The sequence below is a fragment of the Dermochelys coriacea genome, chromosome 3, assembly GCF_009764565.3.
Source record: "Dermochelys coriacea isolate rDerCor1 chromosome 3, rDerCor1.pri.v4, whole genome shotgun sequence".
NCBI classification, from domain to species: Eukaryota; Metazoa; Chordata; order Testudines; family Dermochelyidae; genus Dermochelys; species Dermochelys coriacea.
In genome coordinates, this window is record NC_050070.1 from 13,481,891 (window position 1) to 13,495,943 (window position 14,053).

A 14,053-nucleotide genomic window follows, 5' to 3' on the forward strand; every position below is an offset into this window, starting at 1 on the left:
CAAGGGTAACCCCACCTAAGGGGGACGAGAGTAAGAAACCCACAGGGGTTGAGAGGGGCTGGGACTCAGAGCAAGGAGCAAACCCAGACCCCTCCCCCGCTTCCCTCCTCCACCACCTTCCCGGGCTAGTAGTGGGGCAAGAGCAGGGGCAACGGGTGGCATCTTAGCTCCCCGCCAAGAAAAGCACAGGACTCACCAGACTAAAATCGGCCATCTTGCCACAGTAACCACCTGGTAAGTTCTCCATCACGTGGAGTCCTTCGGTCAAGACTGGATATCATTCTAAAAGAAATGCTCTAGGTCAACCACAAGTTGTCTGGCTTCAGCAGTTCTCAAACTGTGGGTCGGGACCCTGAACTGGGCCGCGGACACTGTTTTAATGAGGTTGCCAGGGCTGGCGTTTCACTTGCTGGGCCTGGGGGCCGAAGCCCGAGCCCCACCGCCTGGAGCCAAAGCCTGAGGGCTTCAGTCTTGGGCAGAGGGGCTGAGGTTGCAGGCCTCCTGCCTGGGGCTGAAGCCCTTGGGCTTCGGCTTTGGCCTCCCGCCTGAGGCTATGGGCTCGGGCGGGCTCAGGGTTTGGTTCCCGCTCCTGAGGTCGTGTAGCAATTTTTATTGACAGAAGGAGTCACATTACAGTGAAGTTTGAGAATCCCTGGGCTAGATGAAGGCATCACCTGGTGAAATCTGTGGCCTTTGTTATACTGGGGGGTCAGATTAGATTATCATAATTCTCTTCTTGCCTTCAAAATTGATGAATTTCAGAATAATCCAACTTCGCTTCCTTAATAGAGGTTTCTTTGTTTTAAATTACACATGTCCGGGAGATCGTTGACTAGTGTGAATAACATGTGTGCCATATCCTTCACTAAAACCTGAATGGTAAGTGTCCAGGTTATCGGCAGCGTTCAGGTGTGTACTTGGAGATGCTAGTGTCACTGCATTTGTTGCTCTTGTTTATTAGATCCACTGAGATGAAAAAGTTATAGGTAAACATTAGCAAGGAAGTACTTCTACAACAGGTACTAACAGATTAGATCCATGCTTAGGGGGAGCTTTTATCTTTGTTTAGTTTTGCAGGTATTATGGGCCTAATTCACTACAGCAGTACTCAGTTTCACACTCACATAAATCAGTTATTTCAGAGGAGTTACACCATCATAAAATTGCACTGAAACACATGGTGAAGTAAGCCCTATTTCTTTTTCTTTTGTTGGCACTAACAATGTCTGACCTCTTTTGATAACGAGATTATGACGGCATTAGTCACAGCTCCATAATTAATACTGAACAGAGTTTTGTAGTTAAACAAGTCATTCAGCCACTTTGTTATGTATAAAGGTTGCCCATGTGCAAGTGATCATGAATTAATTTCATTTGGTATGTGCAAACAGAAGATAATCCCAATATACAATTGCTGCTTTAAAAAAGCTAATTTCCCAAAGCTAAAGACAATCACGAAACTAAGTGGAAGAAAAAAAAATTAAAGACAAGTATAATAATTGGGAAGAGCTTAAGAATGCTTTATTACAGTGGCTCTCAACATTTCCAAACTACTGTACCCCTTTCAGGAGTCTGATTTGTGTTGAGTACCCCCAAATTTCACCTCACTTAAAATCTACTTGCTTACAAAATCAGACATAAAAATACAAAAGTGTCACAGCACACTGTTACTGACAAATTGTTTGCGTTCTCATTTTTACCATATAATAATAAAATAAATTGATTGGAATATAAATATTGTACTTACATTTCAGTGTATAGTAGAGCAGTATAAACAAGTCATTGTATGAAATTTTTATTTATACTGACTTCCCTGGTGCTTTTTATGTAGTCTGTTGTAAAACTAGGCAAATAGCTAGATGAGCTGATTTCCCCCTCGAAGACTTCTGTGTAACCCTATGGACCCTTGGTTGAGAACCACTGCTTTATTAGATGCCCCAAAACACAATTCCACAATCACAGAAAAGGCGCTTTTTTTTTTGAGGAGTGGGGGATTATATATCCTGGCTAAGAGGGGAGATGAAAACAACCATAAAAATAAATATAGCAAATAGAAAAATGGGGGAGCTGATGGAAATGAGTACAAAATAGCAGCTAAGAAATGCATACAATTGATGGAGGACACTAAAGGTATCAAAAATTTGTGATCAGTATAGTTAAGGACAATAAAAAGGAATTCTTTAAATATATCAGGAACACATGAAATCTAGCAATGGTATAGGTCTGATACTAGATAAGGATGATAAAAATTTCAATCATGACATAGAAAAGGTAGAAGTATTCATAAATATTTGTTCTGTATTAAGAAAGAAGCAGGATGCTGTAGTCCCATTTTACAGTGATAATTAAATACTTGCTTTTCCATCAGTAACTAGGAAGGATGTTAGAATAACAACTTGATAATTTAACTTTAATAAGTTAAACATTTTTAAGTCAGCTAACTTGCATTCAAAAAGCTAATTAAAAGAATTGGCTGAAGAGCTTTTTGAACTATTAAAGTTAATTTCTAACAAAATTAGGTACACTGGGGAAGTTCCGGAGGACTGGAAAAAAATAATGTTGTGCCAATATTTAAAAAGGATAAAGGGGATGACCCACCTAGCTTGAGGCAGATTAGCCTGACCTCAGCCATGAAAAGGCTGATGTGGGATGCAATGAGTAAAGGAGTTGAGAGGTGTTAATTCCTCTCGGAACAGCATTAGTGAGTTCTGGTGGTCTGAATTTTAAAAAGCATGTTGAAAAATTGGAAAGGGCTCAGAAAATTGCTACAAGAAAGATCTGAAGTATGGAAAACATAGCTTATAGTAAGAGGCTTAAGAAGCTCCATCTATGTAGTTCATCCAAGAGAAAGTAAGAAATGCCTTGATCGTGATCTATAAGTACCTACATGAGGAAGAGTGGCATGGAGTCCACCCACTGCAAGCTGCATCTCCTGCTGGCTGTCCTGGGGATTAGCTTTGCCAGCTTGCACTCTCCCTCCAGTGTTGTCTTCTCCTGTCTTGTCTTGTTTGGCTGCCCTGTTCACTCCTGGGTCTTCAGCTTCCTCTCTGTGACTTGACCCTTCCAGGGAATTCACAGTCTTTCCAGACCTGCTGTCTGGCTGGTGCCTCCAATGCCCTTCCCACTCCCCAATGGCTGGTGGGGGAACCCAGGCCTGACTTCTACATGGGGTTCCAGCCCAGGGACCTTACAACAAGCTGCCACAGTCCTTGTACAGTCCTTCCCCTTGCTGCTCTTTCCCTGGGCTTACCCCTTCTCTGGGTTTGCAAGCCTCCAACTCCCTCTTCTCAGGGGCTAGGGTAAAAAGGTCCACAGTAATTCTCTTCAATGCACCGCAGTTTATTGAGGAGGAATTACACAAGCGGTAAAAGGTTATATCAAGCACATAACTCCTATGTTAGACATAAAGAGCTAAACATTAAGAGCTATACATGCCTCTTAACCAGTCTCTCTTTCACAAACATATACATACACAAGCCTCATGCAGTTCTTGCTTGGCAAACAGAGAAGGTGGTTACCAATTTTATAGACGGCTTCTTCTCTCCTTGTCAGTTCTTCACAGACCTCTGGTCTGTCTCAGATTCCCCCAAAGCAAGGCCCTGGTTGCTTTGAGACCCCTCTGATTTATAGTCCTACTCGACCCCACGGAGCAGAGTTTTGGCTACTCTGTCCAGCAGCGTTGCTTCTTTAAGCGTTAATTAAGGAATCCCCACAGTAATTGAATTTGCTTGATTTTTATACTCTTTTTCGTCAAAGGAGTCACTTGTCTTAAAAGCATGCCCAGTGGCATGTGGTTACTAATTTTTACCTACTTAGTATTTTAGGAGGAGACTGCTGAGTGGTGCCAACCGAAAATTACCTCACATTCACTCCCTTATCAAGCATTCACATCAGCCCCCTGCATGATGTCCTACAACAGGGTTGAGATGCCCCGGTCAGCCCATGCTTCACTCAGGATGTTCTGCATGTGTTGTTTGCTTTCAAGTGGACATATTTTCTGACCCAAAAATCAGTATTGATCATACATGCAGCATGGAACCAGTCAGCTTCACCTCTGCCATCTGCCTGATGCTAAGAGAAGGATACTGCTCCCAGAATCCTCTTTCGCAGTTCAGTTACGTCAAGCCATGTTCTTGCACCATTCAGTCAGTATGGCCACACCAATTTGGCACCATCCCAAAACACAGCTGAGCCAGTCATCAATTAGCGCTTCCACCCTAAATCTTCGGGAGCCTGCGACTGCATAAATTTTCAGTGTCACAGAAACAGCATCTTCAAAACAAAATATTATTGATTCATACCTCAAAGGTTCCAAAGCACAGAGCAAAGGGTATAACAATAAAAGGCCCCCACGGGTGTGGGTATCATTTACACCTTGGTAAACTCTTCTCAGCCCAGCTAACTCCATCTCCGGCAGGAAGAAACAGACTGCCCCTGCAGGCAGTTCCTACCTCTTCCCCTCTAGGTGAGTTTGACAGCCTGTCAGCTTCTCCTAGCTCACCAACCCCCACCCCCTATTTTCTAGGGTCTTTGAGATTTTATCCACTTTGATCCCAGGCTTTACCCTTTGGAAGAGTAAACCATGCTAGCCTGGATGGCACCAGACAGGTAGTTGCTTCCCCATGGATGGCCCAGCCACTGTCTTCTCAAGAAGAAAAGGAGTACTTGTGGCACCTTAGAGACTAACAAATTTATTTGAGCATGAGCTTTCGTGAGCTACAGCTCACTTCATCGGATGCAAGTGAGCTGTAGTTCATGAAAGCTTATGCTCAAATAAATTTGTTAGTCTCTAAGGTGCCACAAGTACTCCTTTTCTTTTTGCGAATACAGACTAACACAGCTGCTACTCTGAAACCTGTCTCCTCAAGGAATCTTTATCCTTGGCTTTGCTTCATTTCTAGTGAGCTTCCCTCCAAACAGCCTCTTTTGATTTAAATCCTGGCAGGCAGGCAGGTTAGTATCAAACAAACAACCTGAAGGGGATATGAGATTTATGAAAACTAATATACGTAACTCCCTCATTCTCCCCAACAGGCTCTAGCTCCCCATGTATCTGACTTTTTTTGATTCCACATAAAGTCAGCACAGGCCTTGTCTAGCTATGCAAGTACAGGCAGAGCGGTGAGTCTTGAGGGACATTTTCCAGATTTGAAAAAATCTAATTGTTTTTAGAAATCAGTTTAGTGTGAAACCATAAACACAAATATGCATTGGTCATAATTGGGTTATTTCATTATATCAGTCCAGCCCAGAATTCAAGATGTTTGCATGCTTAATTGTACATTTCCTTACCTTAACATATTTGAGGTTTAAGTTTTTAATCTTAACTCCAAATTCCCTGTGTTTATAGTGCTAGGGATAGTTACAATATGCCTGCAGTGTTATACTTTAAATTACTGATACATAGTGAACCTTAACTGCATCTTAATCGCTTTTATCTGAAAAAAATTCTTTTAAACATTACACAGAAGGACATAGATGTAAGCAAAAAAGAAGAGAGAAGAGGAGAAAATGGACAGGAGGAGTGAGAATGTGAGTCAGAAAACATGGCAGTGAAAGGTAATCTGTGGTTAAAGTACATCGAACTCTACTTTAAAATGCTAACTATCAAATTTAATATAAAGTTACTTTCCAAGAATCAATGAACCATAAAAGGAAATGCCAATGATCCACCTTTTGGGGCCAACGTAACAAACTTTTAACAAATTTGTTTTCTCATTAACAAAACTGAAAAACAGAAAACAAGGGGGAAATGATTTTGCAATCTTAACACGAGCTTGACAAGAAATCCACAGTTATTATCATTATTTAACTATCTGAATTAAAACATCTTCTTACAAAGATTTTGTTTTTCCAGAGCAATAGAAGTTCTCCTTTCAGGATAGGGCTGTGGACACCTCCTCTCCCTTAGCTTGCCTCCATATCGCTCAGCACCTCCACCTTAGGCTGAGAGGTCACCAGGATGCTCTTCGGTGCTTTTCTGTCACAAAGTTCAGCCCTTTCAAGAAGAGAAAATAAGTGGAATGAAAACACAGATCTTCCACCTGGGACACAGTCCTTCCTCGGAGGGTTTGGTCTTTTTAACAACAGTCTGTAGCCACTCCATTGGACTCAGCTTCCAGCCCTCCTGGGCTCCAGCCAATCCCTTTGTTCCAGGGATTGACGGGGTGGCTACACCATCTCTCAAAGTGGCAGCATAGGTGGTACCCACACCCACCCTCTGCTATAGGTAACCGGCCCTGGGGCCCTATCTACTTGGCTGCTTGCCCTTAACTGCCCACACTGCCAGCTTGTTTCCCAGAGTCTCTTCCTATGAAAACATTCCTCTGGCTTCTCCAGTTTATAAACCACTCCCCAGGCTGGGTACAGAAAACACCCTAAGCCTCCTTGCTGAGACCTATTCTCTCTGTTTTCCATCTGTCTTTGTGGAGCACTCACTCAGGGTCAGAGCTACAGTAAAGCAACTCATCCTGCTCCCAGATGACCATAACTGTATCTAGTTTAGGTTTTGATTTAGATTCAATAAAACGAAATATTGCAAGCCATTTTTGTGAGGTTTCTGCCCAGAATAGTAGAAACCTAATGAGACAGAAAGAAAAGGAGTACTTGTGGCACCTTAGAGACTAGCAAATTTATTAGAGCATAAGCTTTCGTGAGCTACAGCTCACTTCATCGGATGCATTTGGTGGAATGCATCCGATGAAGTGAGCTGTAGCTCACGAAAGCTTATGCTCTAATAAATTTGTTAGTCTCTAAGGTGCCACAAGTACTCCTTTTCTTTTTGCGAATACAGACTAACACGGCTGCTACTCTGAAACCTAATGAGACAGGTTGCTCTTGTCAGATTTTCACCAGAAATATCAGAAATCTCCCAAGATCAGCTGTTCATGAGCAGTATTATTTTCAGCCAATCCAGAACCAGAAAATAAGACCCTTTCTGTTTTAGAACCAAACTGGAATCAGCACAATTGGGATGGATTCTTGTTTAAAAAAAATTTCAAAGGTTTGAATAGGATTTTGTTGTTTGGGGGTCCATCTCTCATTAAAACGGTAAAAACAGGCAGATGCAGGCTCGTTTTTGAATGAATGCCTTAAAAGTTCTGGACTTAAATCACATAAGTGAAACTTCTTCAGCAGAGAGTAGTTATTTTTGAGAGGCTTGTGAAATAGTCAAAACAAATGGGCCCATTTTGCAGGAAAAAAACATGGTTAATATAAATCGGCCCATTTCTGGATATAAGTGACTGAAATCTGAAGTTTGACATTCAGATCTTTGCCTATTTTGATTCAACTTCACTGAATTTCTAGGAGTATAAAATTGTCTGAAAAATAATTGGTGAACACTTCCCAACAAAATGTCAAAGAAAATTTTAATGCAGCTCCATTACTGATAACATTTATTGATGAAATGGTCAGTTTCATTGTTCCCATCTCCTAAATATTGAGTTAAATATTCCTTTCTCTCTCTCTCTGTCTCTCATCTGAACAATCCACTGGTAGTATATGTTTAGGGCTTCCTTTTGTTAGGATTTAGTCATTTTGTTTTTCGGGGTTTATTTTTAGCAATTTTTTAATTCTACATACATGTCTCAAAATCAGGGAGAGTCAGGGCTTTCTCTTTGTAGATACTGTAAGGAGTAATGTATACTGTAATGAATAATCTCTTTGTAATGTTCCCTAGTACACTTTAACATTGTACCGTTTCAAACAGCACTATGTTAAGTGCACTAGGGAACCTTTAGTATGCAAGAGCAGGCTCTACATGGACTAATCAATGTGCAATACATTAGTACACTTTAGAAATCCCATCCCCGGCTCCATGTGGACTAGCCTTTACGTCATAATACTCTTTTTCACATCTTAGAGGCTTTTTCTTGGCACCTTTTAACAGCTTCACCAACTGTACTAAGGTAACCAACTAATATTGTTACATAGTCCATTACATTCGATTATTTCTTCTGAATAGCTGTCCCATTTTAGAGCTCAACTGGTAAACTCATGCCCAACAACACCTTATGAAGTGTGTAACCAGTCAATGACTGGACACTGCCCTGCTAAGGCATCATAAAATAGGGAAGCAACCTATTGCAATTTATCTGATTTGTCCCTACAAAAGATGCCAGCATGGATGATTGTGTAGAGTTTAAGCACTCTGCTGCCCTAGCTGATTGTGGGTGGAATGGAGTTGTTCAAGTCTTGTGTATTTCTGGCAACCTGCACAACACACAAAATAACTTTGATTCAAATGTTGACGTTAATCAGTGTTTATGGAACATGGACCCCAAATCTACAGACAGATTTTTCAATAAAAATACTGGTAACAAATTGAGCTTCCTGGTTGAGTAGACTTCTGCCTATTTTGAAAAATAAGCTGCTCCAACAATATATTATAACAATTGCCTCTTTCAGTATATGGCAATGGATCTTCCAGTCTGTGGCAAAACCATAGGTGCTTTTGGTGTAGTATTTGCCATTTTTCTAGTGCCACTTGCACCACTCTTTTGCCAACTTGACCAGAAATAGCAGCTCTAAACATTTTGGGTGAGTTTTTCAATTCCGAGCTGCCTACCACTCTTTGTGTTATGGAGGAGTTTTAAGACTTGGGACGGTTCCTTGAGGGGCCGCTGCCTAAGTAAGATGGAGCCTGCTCTCACTTACTTGCGCCTTTATGCGTTAGCATGACTCCTGCAAATAAATAAATGGGTATTAATGTAACAATAACATGTCAATAAAATAATTTGTTAAGCAAACAATTTCAAAGGTCCAGCAAGAGGTTTCTCTTAAACCATCAGTTAGATAGATGGGTTTTTGAAGAGCCCACATATAGGGCCAAATGTAGGGGCAGGCAACCCAGGTGACCACCTGGAGTGCCAGGCTTGGGGGGCACCAGGCTGCGGGTGCTGTTTTTGTTGTTAGCAACAAAAGGGAAAATAGAATGTTTGAAATAAAATGTTTCAGGTATTCTGTATGTGGATTCATTTTTCACTAACCTCCTAGAATCTTCTGAAACTTTGTAGAATCTCATGGAACCTTCTAGACTTTCTGAGAACTACATTTTCCTCAAACCTCCTAGAATGATGTCAGTCATGCCCTCACAGGTATATACGGGGTTGGTGTGTCGCCAATCAATCAGCGAGATATAAGAACAAACTGAAATGTGAGCCCAGCTGTGATACTCACAGGTTTCAGAGTAGCAGCCGTGTTAGTCTGTATTCGCAAAAAGAAAAGGAGTACTTGTGGCACCTTAGAGACTAACAAATTTATTAGAGCATAAGCTTTCGTGAGCTACAGCTCACTGAGCTGTAGCTCACGAAAGCTTATGCTCTAATAAATTTGTTAGTCTCTAAGGTGCCACAAGTACTCCTTTTCTTTCAACTGTGATACTGAAAACCTTGTTTTATTGTGTAATTGTGAAATTGTACTTGTGTTTTAAGACTTGAACTTCAAGAGAGACCACAGGTCAGGCTCCATGGGTGCTCCAGGGCTGGAGTATCCGTGGGAAAAAAGTACCCTATCAGCGCCTCCCGCCCACCGCAGATCAGCTGTTCCACGGCATGCAGGAAGCACCGGGGAGGAGTAAGAGTGGAGCACGCTCAGAGGAGGGAGTGGAACGGGGCAGGGCCTGGGGTAGAGCCAGAGGACTACCTCTTCCCCTCCCCCAGCACATTAGAAAGTCAGCACCAAAGAGAGAGACTGACATCGCTTGGTATTGTATTGCTTGAAAGGCGAGAATAGCAAGCTTTTGAACTAAAGGACTATGGTCAACATTCTAAGTCTATCACCTACTGTAAAACTATTTAATACCGGTCATCCACCCAGTGTTAGTGCACAGTTCAATTTCTTGATATGAGTACACTTCAGTTATGCTTAAAATTAAATGTTTCTATAAGCTTAGAGGAAATATTTCTTTATTTGCATATATATGGCATGAATAAATACAGATGTACATACAGAGCCTAGCATGCACATTTATCATCTTATATGACGGATAAATCATACATGCAAATCATGCATCAAAGTTGTGAAATGGGCTACAAATGCAATAAAAAATAAGGTATTCAAAAGTTTAACAAATGGGGGGGAGACCGAAGATGCTCATCACCTGGGGTACCATTTGGTCTAGGGCCGGCCCTGCCCACGTGTTTTGAGGACCCTGACAAACACATTCCAAAGGGCAGGTATAGATAAGCTTCCTGTTTTTCTGAAATACATACCTCAGCAACTTCAACAGAGATCTTAACAGGAAGGACACAGGGTGTCCCCCACGACCCTCTTCTCCTCCTAGCTTCTTGCTTAGCAGAAGCTCTGCAACAGGCTTAGCGTATCTAAGACCTACTGATTTAACTGCTTTGGGCAATAAGCATGATCACGGATATTCTAATTATCAGTAGTAGTCCAGGCATTTTGCTGGTCCACCAAAATCTCCCCATACATCTTAAGTCTGCAAATGCAAGGTGCACGATCCTGTGAGGTGCTACTGCTACCCATATGAATATGGCAACCAGAATTTGGCCTTTGTAGTAGTCATTTTCAAAGGGGTCTAAGGGGATTGGGCACTTAATTTCCATTGTAAGTCAGTAAAAGTTAGATTCCTGACTCCTGTAGGGTCTTTTGAAAATCCCAGGTTATATTAGAGTAGGCCCATTATGTTAAGAGCCTATGAGGTCTCAGCCGGAGTAGCAGCTGAATTTGACTGAATGAAGTAGAGTGGAATTTTCAGAAAAGTTCAGTGTTGGCCTAATTCTGTTCCTGTTGAAGCAGTGGTAAATATCCCATTGACTTCAAAGGAAGTAGGGTTAAACCAATGCTGAACACTTTGGAAAAATCCCATCTTCACAGCTCTGTTCATCCAGCTTTGGCACTTGCATTTGACAACCCCCCTGGCTTCAGGGGTCAGTCTGTATACAAGAAAGCAGCTTAATGCTCAATAACCTTTGCAGAGTTTGGAATTTCACTCTTTACTTAAATCACTAACTGGACTGACTTTCTTGCTAAACTGGACTGCGGGGCTTTCAGACAGCACGAGATCCATAGACTTCTCTGTCAATCTGTTACATAAGCTTGGTTTGACAAGCCAGGCACTGCCCCTTTCACTGTGTATTGCAATCGTCACTTATTCACTAAATGGGGATTAGCAAATGACTGGGGAGGAGAATAAATTATTTTGCAGTCATCTGATAGTTTAAATACTATATTATAGGTAAGGTCTATGCAGTAGGTAATCTGACGGGCATTAGTGCTTCATGCAGCTAATTTCTGCTGACAAACACTGATCATATTTTTATTACACCCTTGAATTTCACCCTGTGCAGCAAATTAATTATTGAAAGGCAATGGAGTGGACAGATCCCATTTCCATATTTTTACTTTTTGTCCTGACTATTCTGTTTATTATGAAAACTGAAAAATTCTGGAATAGCAGCTTCAGAGAGGATTTCCCCCCGGGACCAAAGCCTTTACCCATCATTGGAAATCTGCATATAATGAACCTGAAGAGGCCCTACCGGACTATGCTGGAGGTAATTCTTTTTGGTGTTTGTATTGTCACATTGTTCACCAAACCACATTATCCAAAGGTCAGAGGGTATCCTCCATCCCTTCTACCTGTCACTATTCTGATGTGTAATGCAATGTTAAATATAGGATCATTTTGCCTGACCCTGCGGAAAAATTATCCAGTGTAGGTTGAGCGAGAGAGACAGAGCTTAGAGACAGAAACCTGCAGTGAAAACCTGGCCTAATTGAAGGCAGTAGCAAAGCTCCTATTGACTTCAATATGACCAGGATCTTACCTATGGTTTCCATTTACTTTGGAATGTTATGGATCCCTAACATCAGTCATGTCATAGAATCATAGAATATCAGGGTTGGAAGGAACCTCAGGAGGTCATCTCGTCCAACCCCCTGCTCAAAGCAGGACCTAATCTCCAACTAAATCATCCCAACCAGGGCTTTGTCAAGCCTGACCTTAAAAATCTCTAAGGAAGGACATTCCACCACCTCCCTAGGTAACCCATTCCAGTGCTTCACCACCCTCTTAGTGAAAAAGTTTTTCCTAATATCCAACCTAAACCCCCACAACTGCAACTTGAAACCATTACTCCTTGTTCTGTCATCTGCTAGCACTGAGAACAGTCTAGATCCATCCTCTTTGGAACCCCCTTTCAGGTAGTTGAAAGCAGCTATCAAATCCCCTCTCATTCTTCTCTTCCGCAGACTAAACAATCCCAGTTCCCTCAGCCTCTCCTCATAAGTCATGTGCTCCAGCCCCCTAATAATTTTTTTGCCCTCCGCATGTCCATGAGCCCAGCATTGTATATAAATGTTCACATGCTTATACTTGCCACATCTAGCATAAATTTGACAGAGCTTCTTAGTAATTCTAATGCATGCTAGAAACTGACACAAAGGTCTGATTTTCAGCTGGATCTGAATAGATTCCACTTTGGGGGGCACAAGTTTGCGTCAACAAATAAGTCTACTCACTACGAATTCTGGGTGCAAATAGAAGTTAGACATTTTACTCTGCAGTTTATGTGTACAAGTTAGATGTTTCAATACTGTAACAGCAGGTGCAAATTGGTATCCACAAACATGAATGCCTTCCCTAAAGATCAGACTCAGAGGAGTCAGAGTTGTGTTGTATGACCATTTCTTTGAATATTTGTCTAAATTACTCTTTTTGCCACAACAAATTTTACAAGCAAACTGAACCAAATAGATCCCTGGTGCAACACCACTGACTTCAGTGGATGAATTTGGCCCACTATGTTTAGCATTTAGTATTCAAGCCTCTGCTAGATACATAGATAAAAAGTCTGAAACCTTATAGTCACACTGAATTGAAACGTTTAAAATTACAGAGAACCCTGACTTGAGAACATACTTTTACCAAATTCTGCTCGCAGCTGCAATAGCCTAACATTGGATTAACTGCGAGGCATCCGGTTTTCGATGTTAAAAGTCTGGTTGGCAACGCAGCGGGGCCCTGGGACTAAGACAGGCTCCCTGCCTGCCCTGGCTCCACGCAGCTTCCAGAAGCAGCCACCAGGTTCCTACAGCCCCTAGGCACATGGGTGACAAGGGAGGCTCCATGCGCTGCCCTCACACCAATTGCTGGCTCCCCAACCCCCTGCCCAGCCCAGAGCCCCTTCCTGCACCCCAAACTCCTCATCCCCTGCCCCACCTCAGAGCCTGCACCCCCAGCCCACCTCCCCGCACCCCAACCCCCTGCCCCAGCCCGGACCCCAAACCCTCATCCCCAGCCCTGCCCCAGAGCCCGCACCCCCAGCCAGAGCCCTCACTCCCCTCCCGCACCCCAACCCCCTTCCCCAGCCCAGTGAAAGTGACTGAAGGTGGGGCAGAGCGAGCAACAGAGGGAGGTGGGATGGAGCAAGCGGGGGGGGCCTCGGGGAAGGGGTGTTCGGTTTTGTGTGATTAGAAAGTTGGCAACCCTACTGCAACACCATCAATGGAGTTACACTGGTTTTATACAAGTATAGCTGGCTCTATAGTATTGCTTATAATTAGCTAGATTCATATTTCCTGTGGTTGTTGAATAATTGCATTTTTTTTAATTCAATTGCTTCATGAGATGCATGCAGACAATGAAATGACCAGGCCCAGCCCAGGGACTTGGAAGTCCAGGCATCTGAAAATATATCTGTAATGCAAATAAATCAACTTCAAGTTTGGACGAAACAAATCTGTGAAATACTGCTTGCAAATATACTTATGGGGGTGTGTGCACATATAAACAATGAGAATATTTTCAATACTAACTAAAGACTCTGAAACCAAACTCTCCCTGCCTCTTTGAGCCAGCAGAAGAGGAGATTTGATCTGAAAAGCATGAAACAAAAGGAAAATGGTAACATGAGAAGCAGAGTTAGGATTTTAAGCTCAAAATGAGGCTAACCTGATTAACGGGTTGGGCAGCTCCTTCACCACAGAGGAGTCCTCAGACCTGCATAGAGCTAATATCTCTGGGTCACCATCCCACATAGCATCTGGCAAAGAAGTGGGAGGGGGTCTGACTGGTGTGCTGCTGTGC

The 14,053-nt window shown here is 42.4% G+C and overlaps 1 protein-coding gene across 9 annotated transcripts in view; it reads left to right on the forward strand.

The window, feature by feature from the left end:
• Positions 1–14,053, forward strand: part of LOC119853575 (cytochrome P450 2K4-like) — a 49,251-nt gene continuing 35,198 nt past the window's right edge. The window contains exons 1-3 of one of the 9 annotated variants that reach the window (XM_038396799.2): positions 1–879; positions 5,469–5,559; positions 9,435–11,519. In XM_038396799.2, the coding sequence (XP_038252727.1) occupies positions 11,334–11,519 (186 nt within the window). In that variant the 5' untranslated portion in view covers positions 1–879; positions 5,469–5,559; positions 9,435–11,333. Of the gene's footprint in view, positions 1,186–5,468; positions 5,560–9,434; positions 11,520–14,053 lie in introns of all 9 variants that reach the window. The other 8 variants (XM_043510122.1, XM_038396798.2, XM_043510121.1 and 5 more) reach the window with 8 other exon arrangements.